At 35.8% G+C, this 22769-nt stretch overlaps 1 protein-coding gene across 1 annotated transcript; it reads left to right on the forward strand.

The window, feature by feature from the left end:
- The first annotated feature begins 1234 nt into the window (after positions 1 to 1234).
- LOC144956884 (uncharacterized) lies at positions 1235 to 13701 on the forward strand. The gene is made up of 4 exons (XM_078887695.1): positions 1235 to 1557; positions 9438 to 9650; positions 10292 to 10441; positions 12131 to 13701. The coding sequence occupies exons 2-4, from the start codon at positions 9488 to 9490 to the stop codon at positions 12421 to 12423; spliced, it is 606 nt and encodes a 201-aa protein (XP_078743821.1). The 5' UTR covers positions 1235 to 1557; positions 9438 to 9487; the 3' UTR covers positions 12424 to 13701.
- Positions 13702 to 22769: the final 9068 nt, after the last annotated feature.

Raw genomic sequence — 22769 nt, forward strand, 5'->3', positions numbered from 1 at the left:
TCTAAAATGATTTCTTTCATTTTGTACCCAAGAGTCAAGACCGCAATGCATTTTGAATTTCTGTCTCAGACGAGAAGTTGATGGCAGTCGGCTCTTTGTTGTCCAACAATTTATTTCTAATAGCAGTTGATGGTACTGAAAATATGGACACTCAGTCTGTCGTAGATTTAAATTCTACCGATTTACATTTTAAAGGTTTTTTAATACACATTTTCCGTCTCGAATTCTATTTGAAGTAAAATCATTTGCTACCAAAAATCCCGTTAAATTATTAAGTATAAAAAAGTGATATAGTCGTTTGCAAAGCGTTATATGTGTTTGAGGTGAAGCGTTTTACTGTATAGTCTTAAAAAGTTATGTGTCATCTCGAACACTATTTGCTATCCTTATTGATTAGATAGTTTTAATTTTAGAAGGTTAACAACGCTTGAGACATTTGTCTTCTTTAATTTGTGTTTAGAATTTTGAATTGATTCATAACTTGATTACGTGTTTTATGAGTTACCTGTTTTCATCAATTTCAATTCAAAAGTTTATTTTTAGGCAATTGCCAATATACTCATACACGAATATAATATTTCCAATCAACAAATCAAGTATGTAAACTTAATAATGAAGCAAAGCAAACAATAATTATAATAACAATAACAATAATAATAATAACAATAATAATAATAATAATAATAATAATAATAATAATAATAATAATAATAATAATAATAATAATAATAATAATAATTGCAACGCACGCGGAAGAGAGCTTGCAAGATTTAGTCAACTATTTTTCTTTAAATAGATAACATAATAATATTCTGTATCAACACCAGCATACATACATACACACACGCACATACAAAAAGACAGACAGACATAACACACACACACACACACAAACACACACAAAGAGATAATTTGTGCACATTACAGTAATCAATATAAGTATAATATTATTACTGTTATCAGCAAACTTTCCTAACTTTTTGACTCACTCCCATTCTTTGTGACTTGTCCTCGTTTGAGTGAGAAGTGTGTGTGTGTGTGTGTGTGTGTGTGTGTGTGTGTGTGGTTGGGGATGGGGGGGGGGGGGCGGTTGAAGGGCGTGTATATCACTCATTCTAACACATTATATATTTATTCATTCATAAGCTATTCAAACTAGAAATCAGAACACGAATTGAAAAATCTACACTCTATTCATGGCGGCAAGTAACAGACGACATAGTAGTCAGTTTTCAATGTGAATGAGACAAGTAACGGGCAAGGGCGATACCATCGAACGTAAAACCGACCAGACGAGTTTCAGGGTCCTTTTATTGTAATGCAAGGGGAGTGAGAGAAAATTTATTGTCGAGATTAAGATTCCATCCGTTGTAACATAGATGATGTGCTTGGATACTTTTCATTCTTTTTATTGTTAGCGTTAAACATTGATTTAGTTTTTATGTGCTAACATTCTTGTATTATAGTACAATAGTGTTGTTATAATCGTGATATATTTCTTAGAGCTATTTGGGATAATTGGTCCATTTCTTTCGAAGGATATATATCTCAATTTGGGTAATAAGAAATTTATTACATATTCCATGTATAATTTACATGTTCAGTCGTACTCGAAGATATTCATTTTTAAATGATTGTGGAAGCGGTAGATTATTATTATTATTATTATTATTATTATCATCATCATCATCATCATCATCATCATCATCATCATCATCATTACTATTATTATTACTATTATTATATTATTATTATTATTATCATCATCATCATCATCATCATCATCATCATCATCATTATTATTATTATTATTATTATTATTATTATTATTATTATTATTATTATTATTATTATTATTATTATTATTGTTGTTGTTCTTGTAGTTGTTGTTGGCATTGTCTTTATTATCGTTGATGTCTCTTGTTTTTGTTTTATTTCTTTTACTAGGCATTGTTCTCTGATCTATAACATTGTATGTAAGATCGGATGTTTCTACTTGAGCAATTTTATTGTTAATGAAATTAGTGCAAGATATAATGAAAGAACCGGGCACACACGTATGTGAGCGCAGCATATGTGTACACACGCACACGAACACACACACACACACACACACAGACACCTATATATATATATATATATATATATATATATATATATATATATATATTTACACGCGCGCACGCGCGCGCGCACACACACAAAGATAAACACGCCCAAAAGTTGTGTGTACTTAATACATATTTACATTTATAGATAGTATGCACTTGGCTAAGAAGTTCACAACATTGTCATCTGGAAGTATAACGGACCAACACACAAAACTATGTGTAACCATGAACTTTTATAGTCTGGTTAATACAGTTCAGTGAGAATAACTCACAAACGCGGATGGCAAAATATAATAACAAAGGCTTGAGTGACGTCATCTTCGTTCTATCTATAGAGGAGGCAGAGGAAGACATTTAAGAATTGCATAACAGATAGATAGAAACCTGGTAAAATAGACAGAAAGAAGCGTAGATATATAATCGTTGATATATCGATTAGTTGATAGATAGATAGATAGATAGATAGATAGATATCTAGATAGATAGATAGATAGATAGATAGATAGATAGATAGATGGATGGATGGATAGATTGACAGATAGATGAGGAGAGATTGTGAGAATGACCAAGAGAAATATGGCATGAATATAAACCTACCCTTATTAAAACAAAACAAAACAATCAAAAATAAAACAACAACAAACGAACAAACAAACCAAAATCAAAAAGAAAAAAAACAATAAACAAAAAACAAAACAAAAACAACCACAACAACATTACAATACAAAAACAAACAAAAAAAAAAAAAAGAAAAAAGAAAGACAAAGAAAAACAACCAAACAACCAAAGACAAAAAACAAACAAACAAAAACAAAAAGCAAACCGAAAACAAAAGCAATAAACACGATCATTGATGGAAGCCTCAACAAGTGGAATGGTTGGTGGGATTAAAAATAGATCAGATGGAAATGATAAAGACAAATGACAAAGATGATTGGAGAGACATTGTTGCCAATGTCTAGAACATAGTATCTTACATTCGCTTATTGGAATTATACAGGTTTTTATGGACTCGACAAAACATCGCTTTCCCTAATCCTACCACAGTCGATAAAACGTTCCTCAGGTTTAATCTTGTTGAAGTTGAGGATTATGTATTTTTTCAATGCCTTATACACGTCATGGTATTGAAACAATCGTAATAAATCAGATTTGTTTTTGATTATAAACATTAATCATATTAGTATTTTCTTAAACTGGTGAACAGAATTTGTTTTTTGTTTTTAAACAAACATAAATGTCATTCCAGGATGAACCAAAGAATTTTATCTAAATTCAGTCTTAAACCTTGAAATATGAGATTTAACTACTTTTGAAAATCAATATCATTCCGCTGCTTGGCATTAGTCAAATTTTTTTTCAAAATGTTGGGATTTAAAATATAAACCGCATCAAGTGAGGCTCAAAACGTTGATTGTCCAATTTGAAGAACAATGATTATTTACACACCGGGCCATCTCGCTTCCTTTTCAAACTGTTGACTTGTTGGTATAATTTATAATTGGCTAGAAAGTGTATTGGGGGAAACCTGCGTGCACATTTTTGCAGGTCTGATAGCCGAACGCAATTATGGGCTTGATTTAACATTGCTGTAATGGACAATAATATGCGTCGTTTTAGGAGTATTTTCATTACAACAATGGGCCCATGACAATTTAGGTTACCAGACCTGCAAATAAGTATACATCGGGGGAAACCAATGAAATATTCAACACGGTGTCTATGATGTCCTATATAAAGTGAGTCTATCAAAAAGTGAATCAAGGAGTAGACAATAATTATCATCATGTAAAATTGTGAACAGTTCAGTGCTTTATTAGGAATGACCTAAGCGCTGTGGTATCTTGTTGGCCCTAGTCCTGATTAAATATATCCCTTTCTAATGAAATAAATTATATCTAATTTATTTAGAAACATGAATCATGATATTATTCCATTCATCGTAATAATGCCAAACATACAATGCACTGAATGAAGACTCGTCTGAGAGAGAGAGAGAGAGAGAGAGAGAGAGAGAGAGAGAGAGAGAGAGAGAGAGAGAGAGAGAGAGAGAGAGAGAGAGAGGATAACTAAATAAATAAAAATCATTATTCTTTGAGGTTGAACGGTCATTGACATTTCTGCAACAGTGCTACCACAGCATTTAACGTATCCTGATTAGCCTTGGTACATAGTCTATTATTAGTATAACTGCCGTATTCTGGAAAAACCCAAATTTTAAAATTTGGCCAGAAAACTCGTCCTTTTAATATCGATTGTTTTAAATGACCCTCGTCTTGGAAACCCCCCCCCCCCCCAAAAAAAAAAAAAAAAAAAAAAAAAAAAAACCACCTCAAACCTGGGACTTCGCGAAGTCCCAGGTTTGAGAAGGTTTTTTTCCGCTAAGATGAGAGTCATTTAAATCGATCGATATTTGAAGGACGAGTTTTGTGGACAAATTTTAATAAAAATATGGGGTTTTCCAGAGTACGGCAGTGTTGTCACTGCAACCGTATCGACCTTGGTCATGGATAGTAACCCCCGCCACCTAACAACTTACAGGGTTCGTTACCTCCATTATGGTGGCAATGTATTTCCAAAAGAAAACTATCTTTGAAATTTTGAATTATTACCTTTTTGCTTTTGTAATGCAATGTGTGTGCTTCCATTCAAGCTGAAAAGAAACATCAGTGGAAAATCACAATCCCAATTTACTAATATTATTCTGAGCGTTTATGTGGTCTAGTAGTGTAACACTCGCCTTCGGATCGGAAGGTCCTGGATTCGAGTCCCACTCTGAGCGGCGCGTCGTTCAGTTCTTGGAAAAGGCTCTTTCCTCACATTCTCTCACTATACTCAGGTGAAAAATGAGTACATGGCCAGTAACAGGATTGTCTCTGTTGAAAACAAATTGTAATATCGCCTAACGGGCGACCTACATGACTTACATGATAAGTGTTGTTGTTGGGTAGGGAATCCCTGTAAAGCGCTTTCAGCACGTTGAGTGGATATTGCACTCTATAAATGCTCAAGTCTTTTTGTTTTCTTTTCTTTTCAATGCCTGGTTTCTATGAAGATTCTTGTCATAAAAACAACAAAACAATACATGTCAAAATAGGCAACCGTGCGCTATGAAGACAGGATCGTGATATCACTATGTGTATGCTTACATTTAATTTCCATTCTGACATAAACCTCACCAGCTACTATGATGGTAAGGCATTATATCACAAAAATCAATCTTACAATTTGATGGAAACTGAGACCATTGCTTTCGTCGGCCAATCATTGAATTTGAAAAGGCAATTAATAAGTACCATATTGTCGTTTATATTATTTAAAAAAAAAATTATATAAGACATATTTACTACAAATCAAATATTAATTCAATCATTTGATTCAACCCCTCCCCCCCCCCCCCCCCCCCCAAAAAAAAAAAGACCAAAAAAAAAACGATTTTTAAAAATCGGGCTACGTCAGTGTCTAAATTTTTAATTGCACCCTTACACACACACACACACACACACACACACACACACACACACACACACACATTTAAAAAGAGCAGTATCACACAGCAATCACAATAGATTCCAACAAGACAGAAGGGAATCTTTTTAACATGTTTCTCTCGAAGGGGTTGAAATTGGACAAAACTGATCAAATTGTCTTTTCAAGCATTTGAGGTTAGAGATATTGGATGGAATAAGGTTTTCCTCAGGAGATAATGTCGTATTTTTGTGGCTATGTGGTCTTGCGGTTTGCCACTCGCCATCGGACTGGAAGTGTCCAGGGTTCGAGTCCCGATCTGAGCGGCGCATAGTTGAGTCCTTAGAAAAGGCTCTTAACTCATATTTTCTTGCCGTACTCAGGTGTAAAATGATTTTCTCTCTCTCTCTGTTTCCCAGCAGACGAGATGTCTTGACTTACATAATATTAAGTGTTGATATTGGCTAGGGGTCCCTTGTAAAGCGCTTTGAGCACGTTTATTAGGTATTGCGCTATATAAATACCCTTTTTTCAATGCTCACGTTTCTATGGAGATAGAAACCTTGTAATTTAGTTGTATAAATATCAAATGAACAGTATAACATAATACTTTAATTTCTTTATGATTGACATGACCAGTTGGGTAAATAAGTTTGTAATCTTTACTTTGCACCACAATGGAATATGTGTCAAGGTAAGTGTCATGTCGAATATTACAAAAATAGAAAGATAACACTCGTAAGTAAAGCACAATAATTATTTCCAATAGTATCACTTGCATGTATTTATATGATGGACATTTTTTCCCCTTAAAACTTCTATACAAAACTATTTCATAGTCATCAATCAGTTCAATTCTAATTATGTAGGAAATTGTTAATAATGAAATAAAGCTGCCCACTTGTTGTGCTCTCGAAAGACTCAGAAGGCATGTAACCACTTGACTCAAATTGATTTAAAACGACACGTACATAAATGCAGGTCTGACACCCGAACGGAATTATGGACCTAGTTTAACAATGTTGTAATTGACAATATTTTTCGTCATTTTTTGTTGTTGAGTTTTTCCATTACAACAATGATCCCATAATGAATTGGGTTATCAAACCTGCAGATAAGTGCACATCGATTGAAAACATATTCTCTATTACATACTAGTATTAGCAAGTTTACGTATGCCAATCAGATTCTCGTTCTTGTCTTGGATATTACCAATATCGTACGGGGTTGTGATATGTCGAACTGTTTCAATATTTGGGTTGGTCACCTTTCATTCAGGACGTTATCTTTGCCAATATTGCCTTCCTCGGCCTTCGACCTAATGCGTGACCTGTGAACCCTAACGGGCAAGTTTACCAGCGATAACTAACAGCAATAATGATGGTGTTGTCAAGCTTGAAGAATTAGTATAGATAGTGTGTGCTTGGCTAAGAAGCTCACAACATTGCCATCCGGAAGTATAACGGATCAACACGCAAAACTATGCGTAACCATGAACGTTTATAGTCTGGTTAATACAGTTACGTGAGAATTACTGATAAACGCGGATAGCTAAAAAAAAAAAAAAACAATAACAAAGACCAGAGTGACGTCATCTTCGAATTATCTATGCACCATAGATAGATATTCCATTGGGCGTACCAGCTGATTATACTGTGTCGCCCGGAAGTTAAGTAAGTCTTTTTGTATGGAGATCAAACAAACGAGCATTTGTTGAAAATATTTTCCCTCGTTTCGATTCAAAATTAATCGATATTTTAAGAAAATATTTCGTAAGTAAATCGTTAATGCATAAATACACAACCAACATTTTACTCGATTAGTTCCTGTTTAAAATGCAATAATCATCCAACGAATTGCAGTTTTCATCAAAATGTAAAGTTGTATATGATAGATATGATAGCTTTTATCATTGTTGTTGTCCGAAGCAAGAGTTGTCAGATTGTTAAATTGACGCCTATGTACATTTAAGGTAACGAGTGAGATTCATTCAAAATGTAAGTGCTCTTTTTCATGATGATCAGATATTGATACTTCAGGCGATATTCTATATAAAACATTTGTCCAAATAGAGCAGTAAAGTTAGTTGCCCCAAACGTAAACAAAGGTCGAGAAGCACGTGGCAAACCACATGTTCCTGTCTTGACAGCTCACGTTCCAATGTAAATAATAGAAAAAAATAACCTTTAAAATTTGGCTGTTAGGTGGCAAAAGAAACACATATTCATAAATACTCGATCATGCATCAAATAATGTCTAGATATGGATATTTTATGGAACAAAAGGTAAAATTTTCTAAAATTTATCAAAAGTTACAGTCTATCTATTTTTAGACCAGAGCAAATTATTGCGCTGGTGTGAACAAAACGAGAATTATTCGGAGCCTGATTTTCATAATAATTTAGCCTTATATTATTATTTCTGCAACTGTTAGATTTTATGTAAACATATTTTCAATACTGAAAGTGTATTGCCTACAACTCAAACTACAAAATTGGGAGACCTATATTGTGCGTAAATTATTCCGGTCCCTAACGGAAATCACTAGCAACTTGTTATTGTTTACGTTTGGGGCACCTAACTTTACTGCTCTATACGAGAAGAGGATGAAATTCCGGATTGGAAAGAAGGGATCATTATTAAATACCCCCCCCCCCCCCTCCCCAAGGCGATCTTTCCAAATATAACAATTTCAGAGACATCGTGTTATTATCAGTCCCGGGAAAAAAGTATTTAATATAATATTACAAGAGAGAATAAAGACTGCATCAGACCCCATATTAAGAGACAGACAGGCAGATTTTCGCCAGAATAGATCATGTGCAAACATTTCCGTTTAACAATCAAAATAATGGAATATACCACTCTACATAAATTTCATTGATTTCGAAAGAGAAACTCTATGAAAGCTCCTCAAACACTAAGGCATCCCCGACAAAATCACCACAATTATTAGAAACAAATATAAAGGCACGACAAGCAGGATAATTAATGGAAAGCAGCTATACGACTGTTTTGAAGTCAAGACGGGGATAAGACGGATGCCTTCTGTCACCAATGCTCTTCATGTTAGCAAAGGCTGGATCAGTATTTAGTTTTAAAATGTCCTTCCCAATTATTGAAGTTTGCGCAAAGCATTCACTTAAATTAAAAATCAGCGCCCTCCTCAATGGGTTAAAGGCGTGTGATGAGAGGAAAATTCGCTCAGTGCTCGGTAACATTTTCCCACCCCAACAGGCAAAAGGACCTTTTGTTAGCTCTCGGTCTCCAGAAATTCACATATATACATGTGGCAAGTAACACACAAAACTTACATGTCACACTAATTCACTTTACTCACATAAGAGGCATTTTGGCATTCTCAAGGAAAATTTTGCAAAAATATAAAGGGCTCAGTGTGTGGTCTCCTATTTCAATTGTATGTTAGTCACTGTGAGAAATGAAGTAAAATTTACTTATTATTAGTACTACTAAGCGCATTGTGCATAACATTAAATACATAAATCAAAACCGTAATAAATATGACATTTGTTTTCGTTTGATAAAGAAAAATGATTCAGACATGTCTTAATTAGGTTGAGTGATTGCATAACTTTGTCTCCTGTGTTGGGTTTGCGAGAAAGTATCAACTCGAAAGTGCCTGACTAATGGAAGTGACGCATATTGTAAGAGTGCTGGTACAAAATAAGCGTCTGCTCGCGACTTTTACCTTATAGAAAAATATTTTTGTTCCGTATGACATGTTGGAGAAATGTGTGAAGTTATTTGAACCACATTGAGCTAGGGAAATCCTTATAAATGCTTTTGAAAATATGAAAATTTACTTATTTACCCTCTATTATTATCTATTCTCTAAAGGGTTCCAAGATGGCCAGTACAATGGGAGTAGCAGCGATCCCTTTTCTTGCATGTGCGTGTCTTCTTGTAGTTTTGGTGTTACAAATCGTTGCCTTCGCGTCTCCTTATTGGGCGAATTTGGCTTATGGAAGTATGCCAGGTGCGTCCCTAAGACTGTCACACCAGTCAACGAGGAAGGATGCTACAAGCTCGTGAAATCACAGAATGTTGATGGTAAGTCAGTTTCTTTATTGATCTCATTTCCAATAAACATGATGATTTAGTAGACATGAGGAAAATCACGGTTGTCCATTGCTGCTAATCTATTTGACTATAAATCCCAAAAGCCGCCCATGTCTGCTGTAATCAAGAAACTCATCTCATTAAAACCCTTGATGTTTTAACTCCCACGGACTCAAACCCAGACTGGTTTATTATTTATCTACGACTGCTTTTATTGCCCGTCTTACTTCCTTCCTTTCGTCTCTAAGGTTTGTGATATTTCCTTAATAGTCGGAGTCGACAATGTGAAGTTCAACAATTTCCTTTTATCGTCATTGGATCAGTGAGGCAATTTCTTTTCTAATATTATAACGGTTTTGATCCCGAAACATTCGATGTTTGGTATTTTGCTCTTTTTAATCAACTGTCTATGAATTAGATGACCCTCATCCAACCAGTCATTCTTAAACATGTGACTTCTTTAAAGTCTTAAGCTTAAGATATTTTTTTTTGGGACAAAATTGAGAGTCATCCTAATTACTCGTATACATATAAAGTAAAAGAAAACCTGTCAAAAACTGACAGGGGCGTTTTGTCATTGAACGACAAAAATTAGTTTGGAGCCTAGATAATTGATATTTAATTTGTTTCAGATTGGCTGTACGCTGTGAGGGGACTGGAGAGTTTGGCCATCATTTTCTGGGCCTTCCCCATTGTTGTGGTCCCAATCTATTTATACGTGGCCCTGGGACTCTACTACAAATGCATCATGGGAATTATGACCCTTTTTGTCTTTTTAGGAAGTAAGTATATGGATGGTGAAGTGTGCGGCTTTGTGGTCTTGCAGTATGGCTGTCAATATGGCTCACCAATAGGTTTCTGGTTCGAGTTGCGCTGTCGGCGGCGCAAAGTTGTGTCTTTAGAAAAGGCTCTTTACTCACATTCATAACCGAACTCATATGTTAATTGCGTACCTGTCCGGAAACAACGTTAATCAGAGACCCAGCTACCATAAACTGTTAGGATATAGCAAGGTGGTGTCCTGGATCAACGACACTACATTGCTTTTAATTTAATCAGAGCCTCAGCTGCCAATGCACTGCTGGTTGATCATATGAACAGTGAATGAACGCGAAGAAAAACGCCAACAAACCGGAATCAATCTCAGTTTCTCATCATGCCTGAAACCTAGCGCTAACCATAAAACGCCACCATGCCGACATGTGTAAGTTAATAACCTTGTAAATCAATAAATTTTTAATGTGCAACATTATAAACTCAAAGAGGAAATGAAGTGAGTAGGAAAGTACCAGAATACAACAGAGAATAACAACTTTGCAGCGGCGATGGGGGCTCGAACTCGCGACCTTACTGGTACGACAACTCCGCCTGGCTGGGAGATCGTGACTCTACTGTATGAGCTAACCACAACCCCGCATTATAAACTACATTTTTACAGTTTCACCAAGCCTATTGCGTCTTATATTACATTGTTTTCTTTTGTTCTCCAAGCAGTCCATAATATGGCACCATATTTATATTCCATAGGGTATGGCTTGCCTTTTTGAATCATAGTTTTTATAAAAAGCATCACTTCTTGCAGTCAGGTATTTGTTCACTTACGAGCAGAATAAGGCATTATATAAATATAACGTTTCCTTCATGTAATTCGACTGGATCAGTTAAACTGAGCATTACTGTCAATGTTGCATATCCAATCCCCTCCCCAAAGAGCAAAATAACGATACCTTCCTGATAGTGGAAGTGCCTTTCTCAAGGGTACAGCGCCAAGGCCAGAGTTTGGAAACAAATGTAACCTATCTGGTGAGTGACTAAGTTCAACACTGCTTGGCAAAAGGATGGACTGCCAATCTAGTTTAGCGACCGTCCCACGTATATCAAATGAAGATATTTTCGTAATTCAGCCATTCGTTACAACTATTGCAAAACATGACCAGGTACATGTCATTGTAGTATAACGGTGCTTTACTGTAATAATTCCCTTGTATTTTTCTTAGGCTTTGTCTGGTACTGATTCATAACACCTTTTTAGATTTTTATCTTACACCGGTGTCTGCTCTCAAATATAAAACTTTTCTGAAATAAAAATTGGACTACCCTTTGTTTTCGTCCGTTCAAGGTCAATGTTTGTAATGATGTGTGATGGTTCTCGGCGGAAACTCGCAGTCTTTTTAAGAATACAAGCATTAAATTGTCCCAACCATCGGATAAACTCTGTGATTTAATTGTAGCGCATCTGATCGGTAAACGGAAGGCATGAGGTTCGATTCCCAGTCGAGGCAGGCTGGTTTTTAGGATCTTTTTCATTTATTTATTTATTTATTTATTTTTTTGTGTATTTTCTATACACTTTGTCTGACATTGTTTTATACACACCCGTTTATATTTTTACTTTATACCATTGCATGCCCCCTGATTTGCCACTCTGATATTTTAAACGTTTTTATCCATTGTTATTCAACTCTCCCCAGCCATCAGCAACATCATCGGAGTTGTAATTTTCGGCATCAAAATTGAGGACGAGTCTACCTGGGACATGGAATGGTGCGTTGTCATAGCTTGTGTGGCTGGGGCTTTAGGCATCGTCAGCTTTATCATCTTCGCCATATCTTGCTGTAACCGACCAGTCTTCTCAAGCCATACACATTTCACATCCGGTTTTTATGTCGATCCAGACAGAAATCGGATGTACGTCATTGAAAATCTAGATGGCAAGCCGGGTCCATTGGATGAAGGCCATGTGAATCCAGCTATGTCAAACTAAGCCTTGCATACAGTTTAAAAAACAAAAAACAAATTGACAACCAGTTATGTCTTAAAATTACTATTGAATTATTTTATTCCAAATATTGTTCAAGAAATATTACACATTTTAAAGTGATGATTTAGGATTCACCAATTGATCTTCATTTAATACACTTTATGAGTAACTCATAACTATTCTGGCATGTTTTAAATGGAATTGACCGATATTGAAGGAATAATATTCGTTAAATTCTAAAAATGTCTTCAGGCGAAAATGAAAACGATGTTTTCTTTCGTCAACATACAACAGACTTGCTTTTTCGTATTATAGTCAACTAAATACTACATTTGGAGATGTTTTGTCAAAGACTTTTATTGTACATCACAATTATATTTTTACCACCATTTTAATATGGCTGATGTGACGATTATGAAAATAGCCTTGTCAACCATATCTTGCCAGTATTTGACCGACCCAGTCACGTTATTTTTGCCATGGCAAGACTTGTCAGATTGTTTAATTGATAACATGAATTTACCGGGTTTATATATATATATATTTCTTCGTATTTCTAATTTTGTTTCTGTTATTAAAAAAAACGCACGTTGGTGATTGACTTGCTTCATAGTATCTAGAATGTACGCATTTTATTTATATTACGATTATTTTATCCTCATTCCGTTTGTGTAACTCACTATTGCCTATAGTATCTTTGTTTGACGAAGCAAATGATGATTTGAGATTAAAAAGAAAAAAAAATATTTTAAAACCTGGTACTCTGTAATAGGTGTCTTAAACATGACTTGATTTTTTTTGTGTGCGTGTTCAACAAAATTATATTTAATAGAGATAAATATATATGAAAATGAATCAAAAGATAAACACATTAATAAACAAATTAATGTATACGTAAGTATGCCAGTTAATAAGCAATCATCAGAACTGGATTCGAATCTTGCAAGAAAATATTGCGACCTCAATGCAGAGCCGAAGACAGCTAAATCATTCTGACTGACGAGTAAAAGGAAACAATATTTTTGTATTAAAAAAAAAAAAGACAATTTCGGGACAATCGATATAACTTTATGAGATAAAGTCTTGTGGCCGAATGAATAAAAAAAATCACAAAGCGGAACTTTTTAATTTATTTATTAGTTGTTTTTTTTTTACACACGAGTATACATTCCCTTAGGAGACGAGATAGACATAGATTGTCAAAAGTGATGTCAGTGTCAATATGTACATAACATATTTTTGTTGGGGACAAAATTAAATTCTTTAAATATATCTTGAAAATGCATGTGTTTTGTTTCTGTTTAAAAAAAAATTCTTTTATTGTTGTATTTTTTTCATTTGTTGATAAAGAAGCCTGAAAATGAACTAGATTCTTATTTTTGTATGAAGCAATGAAGAATAAGTCATGGATGCTTGGGTGAACATTAGTTGGGCCTGATATTCCACGATAAATAAACGGTAATGAGTAATGGTAGGTAATAGGATGGTAAGTAAGTTCGTAAGTTAATAAGTCAGTAAGTAAGTAAGTAAGGGAGGGAGGAAGGAAGTAAATAAGTAAGTAAACCCGTTATTAATTGAGCGAGCATAGCAGTAGCAGTTTTATTATTTGAGGACTTCTTTGTTTTACACATGATGATGGGGACCAATAACAAAATGAGGCACCGGGTGGTAGTCGATTACAGATCGTACAGCAGGTCAAGCGATTGAGTTTGTCGAATAATGGCAGTTATTCTTAAGCAGATTATTAGAGATTAACTTGTTTCACGATAGAGAAAAGTGCTGGTTATGCAAAGCATCGGGTGTTAAATTGCCTGACTTGAAGTTTTGAAATTGTTCATTTGTAGTTGGGCAACTTTTTCACTAGAGTCTGACTGAATATATTAAATTACTACATAAATAAATAAATAAATAAATAAATTTAAAAAAAATTATTATTACCGTAGTATGTTGTTTTGGTCATAACAAAACTGCCACTGTCACAATCGATGGTCTGATCGCTATTTCTCTGCGACTGGACGGCACTTTCTAGACTGACTCTTCGCTCGGAGGTAGGGTGTTTCATATCTGACACCGATTTAAATCGTGATACGGAATGTGAGGCAGACACGATTGCAAAGTCAGGAAAAAAGGAATTGTGTCCTTCAATGATCTGTCTCGGTTCCGATATAGTTTAATGCCTGCATTAGTGACATCCAAAACTTAAGGCTGGGATTTAGCCCATCAGATCACCTGAGTAGCCCGTTATTCTCAAATTATCTTTTAAGACTTTTCCCAAAGAAAACAAAAATTTCAGAACCTGCTGTAAAATTGTTTGATGCAAATATGGATTGCAAATTTAGCTTTAGCTTATTTAATCTATTTCTTCCCAGCAATGGATTCCTTTGTCCTGCTACTACTATAAGTCAAAGCTTGATCTGCTTACTGTTGCAATACACATTAATCATGCATTCTCCCAAAAGGAACACTCCATCCTGTTTAAGTTTGTGTGTAGTTGTTTCGATAATAGCTCCACTGTTACACGCTGAGATGAGACACAGGCAGAATCATAATACATAGTCATCATCGTGAGGGTTGCACCTGTGTCGAGCTGGGAATCTACATTTATTTGTGGTTAATGAAAATCGGCTTGTAGACGAGCTACGTGGATCTTTCTCTGACTTATCAACATAGTATTATCGGTGATAAATCTTCAAGATCTTCTGATTGAATACAATCTCAAATGAGGATCGAGAGTTAGATCAGAGATGGAGTCTCTTGAGAGTCTTATTAAAAGAACAAACTGGCAATGATTGGGACATGTCTGTCTCAAACCTGACGAAACATTGACAATGAAGGCTGTGGACACCCCAAGGAAAGAGGAAGCGAGGCCGCCTAAGGAGACCTGGGGACGTACCGTGGAGAGGGGCCTAAAGCAGAGAAGTCTGTCCCTCAAGTGGCCACAAGAATTGATTCATTGCGTTTAGTTTTAAAACTCTAAAATCCGCCAGCAGGAAATAACGTACCAACACACAGAGGTATGAGTTTCCTGAAACTTTTGATTAATACAATTTAGTGAGAACCACTCAAATGGCTGGCTTAAAACGATAACAAAGAGCGGAGTGACGTCAATTTCGTTTTATCTGTAGCAGTTGACAGGACCAGATGGAGATACCTTGCATTTTGCATCGCCCCAAGTGCCAACCAGCCGAAGAGAATTGAGTGAGTGATGAGTTGTCGGTGATAATGAGTTTGATTCTTTTGTTCGCTGGCTTTTATCAAAGCTACTGGCCGTCCATAGCGTCGACATTCTCTTATTACAGGAGACCCATCTTTACCCAGGCGCGCAATCTTCTCGATTTCAGATCCCAGGCTAAACGGTGGTCCAGCGAGAGGACAATTCGATGCTCAAAGGAGGGGTTAGCGTTTACGTTAAAGAGCCTTCGAAGGTAAGGGTCATAGAGAGCGTTTCGGACAGCAACGTGGTGAATAGAATTTCCGTGAAGGTATGTGGGCTGTATTTGCACAACATTAAAAAGATATTGAGCTTTTTATAAAGCGCAATATCCACTAAACGTGCTCAAAGCGCTTTACAAGAGGTCCTTGGCCAATAGCAACACTTAACATTTAGGACGAGACATGACTCCTGTTAGGCGACAGTACAATATTTTCGGACAGAGACAACGCTGTTAACGGCCAGGTACTCATTTTACACCTGATGAGTACGGTGAGAGAATGTGAGTAAAGAGCCTTTTCCAAGGACTCATTTATGCCCCGAGCGAGGCTCGAACCCAGGACCTATACCGATATGGTGACGCATGTGAGCTCCAGGGCACGGAGCTGGCTGGCAGAGGCAATCTCTGTAAGGTTATGGAGTCTATCTTGAAAGACCGAATAATGGACTTTCTTGAAAGTCATACGATGCTAAACGATAACCAGCATGGTTTTAAATCAAAAAGATCATGCATTACTCAACTTTTACAGGTGATGGAGTATTTTACCAAGTTAATTGATCGTAATCAATGCATTGATGTTGTTTATCTTGATTTCCGTAAGGCTTTTGATTCTGTGCCACATGAGAGATTATTCATTAAACTAAAAGCATATAGATTTAAAGGGAATATCTTTAACTGGATTAAAGACTTTCTTAATAATCGAATACAAAGACTCATTGTCAATGGGGTGTGGTGGGATTTTAAGAATGTAATTAGCGGTGTACCCCAAGGAAGCGTATTGGGACCACTTTTATTTCTTTTATATATAAATGATTTACCATGTGGCATAAATTCAGCCTGCAAACTGTTTGCAGACGATACAAAGATCTATAGTACAACTGAACATCATAACATTCTACAAAATGATATATTTTCACTTTTCAAATGGTCTACAACATGGCATTTGGATTTTAATGTTTCGAAATATAAAGTATTACATATAGGAAAAAAATAATCCATGTCATGATTATTTTACCGATACTTCTATGTCAAATCTACTTTCCGTCGTGCCTTATGAAAAGGATGTGGGAGTTACTTTTGATTCACTTTTGAATTTTGATGTACATATTGATAATTGTGTAAGCCGTGTTAACATAATGATGGGAATAATATATAGAACCTTTATAAGTCTTGATAAAACCATATTTTTATATTTGTATAAATCGCTCGTTCGACCAATTCTAGACTACGGAAATTGCATCTGGAGCCCACTATATAAAAGACAATCTATTAGTATTGAAAGTGTACAGAGGAGAGCTACCAAAAAGATTTATGCAATACAGTATTTATCTTATAAGGAAAGGTTAGAATTTCTTGACTTACCAAGTTTGAAATATAGAAGAATTCGTGGGGATTTAATTCAGGTTTATAGATTGGTACATGGTCTGGATAGGATATACTTTTCTGATTTTTTTTTCATATTCTAATATTACTTTTACTAGAGGGGACAAGTTTAAGATTTTTGTCTCTAGATGCAAAACAAACATAAGACAAAACTGGTTCGGTATTCGTATTGTCCAAAAATGGAACAATTTGAAATTTGAAACAAAGAATGCAAAATCTATAGATTATTTCAAGGTGTTAGTTGACAGGGAATTATATGATGGGAGATTTATATTTGACGAATAATACTTTTTTGCACTACTGTTGACAGGGCTTTCAGTCTTGTATGTATATATTATGCATTGTTATATTATTAGAGTTATCTTCTATATGCGCGCGCGCGCGCGTGTATGTGTGTGTGTGTGTGTGTGTGTTTGCTTTGCATGTCACGGTTAAATATATATGTTTGTACACCACATTTACATGAGTACATCTTTACCCATGTATCATTATTGTAATCTTTAATCAACAGATTTATGGCATTACTATTAATATTAAGGGCATTCAAGTGATTTTATCCTATTTTGCCCTATACCATATGTTATGTTATGTTATGTTAAACTTCCTTTATAATGTGAGATTCAAGCAAAACAAACATCTTTCAATCAGATTATAAACATTTAGGGTTACTCACGGTTTTGTAACTTGGTAGTTTATATCCGGCTGGGATTTTTATGATTTTCTAAAGTAAACGCTTAACATCAATAGTGACTAGATGGGGCTGTTTGTTAAAAATGGGTCACGATGACGATTATTTTTTCTCTCCAGTTTCAGAAAGAAAAACAGCTTATAAAAGCATTTTCATTGAAATTGATGAAAAGTGATTATAAAGTACCAAAATGTATTGACCCAGACGTGTTAGATTTGTTTTTGTTTTTTTGTGTGTTTTCTTTTCGTTTTTCCTGAAATTCAGAGTTGTTTACCCAGTTAGCCAAGAACTTGGCTCCTTGATAAAATCTCATAATAATGGCAAACAATATACTACACACTAGATCTGCCGTGATAGGGAAGAAAGACGCATATCGGTATCTAGGTCAAATTGACATTTTCTGGGATTCACATACTTGAGAGAAAGGCGCATTTTTCTATCTGGGTTTGGTAACTCAATCGTTGAAAATAAAAAAGCTGTTTCATTTTGAAAATATACGACTTGACCTAGTTTGGTTTAAATTCGTTTCGAGGAATGACAGATCGACGCATATTGAATGTGGATATGACAGAAGGTCGCATTTTGTAATATGCGTCTTTTTCTCTTATTCGTCCACCGAAGGACATAATTTGTCTTTCACAAAAAGACGCATTTCGGATATGCGACTTTCTGCCAAGACACTCTCCAAAAATTAAGATATATGCGTACGTTTGTATAACGACTGGTGACGGTGAAAAGAAAATATCATTGTTCTCCAATTTTCATCAAATAGTCAATCATCAAAGACGTACGATTAACTTGCTGTTTTGGTGTGAATTCTTCATTACCTCGGGTGAGTTTTATCTTTTCCTATTCAAGTGATCAAAGATTTTATGTATATAATCATATAAGTACTTGTCATATATTAGTGAGGATGTTTAATAATTATTTGCTATTGACGGTTTATCTGTGTTTGTGATATTTAACTTAGACAAATGTTGATTTACATGCTAATAGCACTACTGTTATTGTTGTTACATGTACTATATTTATGATTATCATTATGATGACAATTATTAATATTAATGTTATTATTATAATCATCATCGTTATATCACTATGAAAGTAGACGTTGTAGAATAAGTAGTAGTCGTATTAGTAGTAGCAGTTAAAGCATTTGTATGTACGTTAGTAGTAGTAGTAGTAGTAGTAGTAGTAGTAGTAGTAGTAGTAGTAGTAGTGGTAGTGGTAGTAGTAGTAGTAGTAGTAGTAGTAGTAGTAGTAGTAGTAGTAGTAGTAGTAGAAGTAGTAGTAGAAGTAGTAGTAGTAGTAGTAGTAGTAGTAGTAGTAGTAGTAGTAGTAGTAGTAGTAGTAGTAGTAGTAGTAGTAGTATTCTAGTGTATCAAAAAGACGCCCCCAATCCATTAATTTTCGGAATTTTTGCGAACCTCCCCTCCCTCCTTTTGATCTTATTAAACTTAAAATTCATTCTTAAATAGACAAAATACTGTCCCTGTAATTTGCTGTGGTTGAATTCTTCGGTCAAACCCCCTTCTTTGATGAAAATGATCCCCCCCCCCCCATCTCCCCCGGCTTTCTACTAAAGTGCGCACCCCCCTCTTTCCATTGAAATTTGACCAAACTGCGCACCCCCCTTGCTTGGGATCAGGACAGTGGGAAAAATAATAAAACCAATCGGGCCTGAAAACCAACCTAGGACTGTGTCGGACTCGGTAACTTCTGAATCAAAGTGAAAACCTTAACTACTGAGACAATACGTCTCTAGCTATGCATCCAATTAGCCCTCAATAACCTGTTTCAATATTCTTTTGGGAAAAGCAAGCAACTGTAACTCAATATCATATCATAACAACGTTACTTTATGATAAAGATTATTTTAATGAATAAGTCCACTCCCGTTCAATTTTTTGAATATCCATATTTATATCTCTTTCATCAGATATGATCGAACCCCTAAAAGAGCCACCGGTACCTCCACCTCAGCCAACCCAGATTAAATATATCATGACAATCAGACTCCAGTGATTCAGATATTGACATTCCATTGAAACAGCTAGCTCAGATCAACAGTGAAACCTCTATAAGGAGGAATTACATGATGTATGAGTGTCATAAAAGCAGAGAGGAAAAGATTTAAAGAAACCACGGACAACAAGAAAAACGGAGGAGACGAGCTAGATAGGTTTACCTAAACACCGATACGAAAATCTGCAGTAGAAGCACGTAAACTGGCTGTTGAGATTAAAGAAGCACATGCAAACGATATGGATTTTGTGTTGAATTTACCATTGAGAAACAAAGTTTAGAAAGTGACTCAAATTTGAAATGTATTTGGAACTTGCTTCTAAATATATCGCCGAAACTACAGCCCCTAGAGTTCCATTTCATGAAGAGGAAGAGTATTTGTCCGAAACTGCCACGCCGGCATCCTTTACCGGTTTAGGAGAAATATCTGAAGGAGAGCATGTTCCAAGTGTGTCATCGATTATAGAGACCATGATAGCAGAGTGAAACAATAACTACACCAGATCTAGAAATAGAGACAGTGTCTACTCACTCAAAAAATAGAAAGCACAAGACGCCGATACAAAAAGCAGACTAGGAAATACACAAGCTTTTGCGAATGAGAGAAAAGGACAGATTCTCAGAGTACCAGCGATGGGAGCTTAACAGATGTTTTGGGGAGAGGACTGGAAGGACCAGCGCAAATTTGTACGGACTTGGGTAAGTAAAACAAAATGCAGAGATCAGGGCGAAGGCATTCTTTCTAAGGAGAAAATTGCCTAGTCATGTACATGCAAATGATATACAATGAAACAGGAAGATGGAGTTTTCCATCCCGTGTGCAAAAAGTTCTTCCTTACTACTCTCGGATTCAAAGCTAATAATGGCAAACTGATAAGGAGCGCGTTCAAGGATGTCGGTGTTAACGAAAACAATGTCATAGAAGTACCCCTTGTTGACAATCGTGGACGTCATAGTCCCTTGCACAAGATTGACCACAACATTATCCATGAACACATAGAGAAATATAAAACAAGCATTTTTCATTATAGACGTGAACACGCGCCTTTCAGGAGATATTTACCATCTGATCTGATCATCAATGATATTCACGAAAACTTTTGCGCAGTCACTGGAAAATCCATATCAAAGAAACTCTACTATTCTGCATTTAAAGAACTTAACATCTCACAGGCCGTATTTACTTGTTCAAGAAGCATGTGAAAAATGTAAGTCCGTCTTGTTGCACAAACAACTATGCAACTGTGAAGAAAGGTGTGAACCGTGTGCCGAAAAAATCATCCATCGGACACGATACAGAAATGCTAGAGAGAGGTATCAACGGGATGCAGACAAGAACGAAAACGCCAACACAGCCCATCTAGTGTTTGCCGCTGATCTGCAGAAAGTAATTTTGCTGCCGAGAATGAATCAGTTTAACAGAATCATGTTCACAAGCAGATTGGTCTTATTCAATGAGACATTTGCACCAGTGGGCTGCAAAAATAGTGAAAAGGACATTGCCGTGATATGGAATTAATCACTTTTAGGACGAAAAGATGAGACCTTGCATCAGCTTCTTACCTAATATATAAGCGTGATGCCGAATCTGTGACACTCTGACTGGATAACTGGAGCGCCCAAAATATAAATTGTACCCTTTATACTATGTTACTTCATCTTGTAAATGATTAGACTACTACAAAAGCAAGCACCATCACAATCAACTATTTCGAGCCTGGTCATACTTTTATGGCTGCTGACTCCACCCATGCCGGAATCCAAAGAGTTCTGAGACAGAAAGACGATCAAGATCTTTGATTTCAATGACTTTGAACAATGTGTCGTAGAAGCAGGCTGCCAGACAATGCCGTTGAGGTTTAATGACTTTGCCAACTGGGATTCTGGAGTCAGTAATCTGTTGAGCAAAGCTGACAATCGTCCCTACCTAGCTAAGATTGTTTGTGCTGAATTCAGGCCAGGGTCACTAAAGACACTCTTCTTCAAAATAGCTTTGAAGAAGATACCTTCAACGAATGTGACATTCTGAAACGGGGATTTGTTTGTACGCCAAAGTTTCGAACAAAACCCAGGGGTGTAGGATTTACAAGAAGGATGAGATCGTGAAACAACTTGTGGGTTTGACGCCCCCCCCCCCCCCCCCCCCCCCCAATAGACGAAAGTACTGGATAGACCTACCAACCAGCTCCACGAGTAGAATTCTTTGCAAATCCTACAAATGAATGTCCTTTCATCATTCACTGACTAGTTGAAAACGTTGCTCTTTCAAACAATGTGTACGAGCACGCAACGTTTACACCTAAGTAATGATTCAATTCATTATCTAAAGAGAAGAGATGGAGTGTATATGTATGTGATAATATTAGCGATGATTACAAAAGCAAACTCCATGTTAGTGAACTATAACGAAATAGGGAGAGAAAGAGAGTTAGTACTAGTTATACAAATAATGCTAATCAAATCACTGCAAATGAAAATATTATGAAAATTTGCATGACTGATGCGATTGTTCTGAAATAATAAAGCATGTTCAGCTTGAAATCCTAATATGTTTTTGATTGGTTTCTTCTGATTATTCTAGGGACATGTGATTATGATGTTTTTGCTTATTATAGCTTAACATTGGGCGATATGCGTCCTCACATGACACTGTATATCAATATGCACATTACCGCTAAATTAGCCCATGTCTATGACAAACAGGCGCAAAAACAATATGCGTCCGTTTGTCACACACTGGATATACATCCGAAAGTGCGATGGACGCATAATATTTTTGCGTCTATCTGTCAAAGACATGTGTCAATCAATTTTCAATCATG

Source organism: Berghia stephanieae, chromosome 1 (genome assembly GCF_034508935.2).
Source record: "Berghia stephanieae isolate SIO BIC M18660-M18661 chromosome 1, UCSD_Bste_1.3, whole genome shotgun sequence".
In the NCBI taxonomy this organism is placed as follows: Eukaryota; Metazoa; Mollusca; class Gastropoda; order Nudibranchia; family Aeolidiidae; genus Berghia; species Berghia stephanieae.

What these genes read in the sequence shown, in the direction of transcription:
- LOC144956884 (XM_078887695.1), top strand. Translation starts at nt 9,488, where the DNA reads ATGTGCGTGTCTTCTTGTAGTTTTGGTGTTACAAATCGTTGCCTTCGC. An exon ending in GAAATCACAGAATGTTGATG is followed by an intron (nt 9,651 to 10,291) that starts GTAAGTCAGTTT and finishes AATTTGTTTCAG; the next exon opens with ATTGGCTGTACGCTGTGAGG. An exon ending in CCTTTTTGTCTTTTTAGGAA is followed by an intron (nt 10,442 to 12,130) that starts GTAAGTATATGG and finishes AACTCTCCCCAG; the next exon opens with CCATCAGCAACATCATCGGA.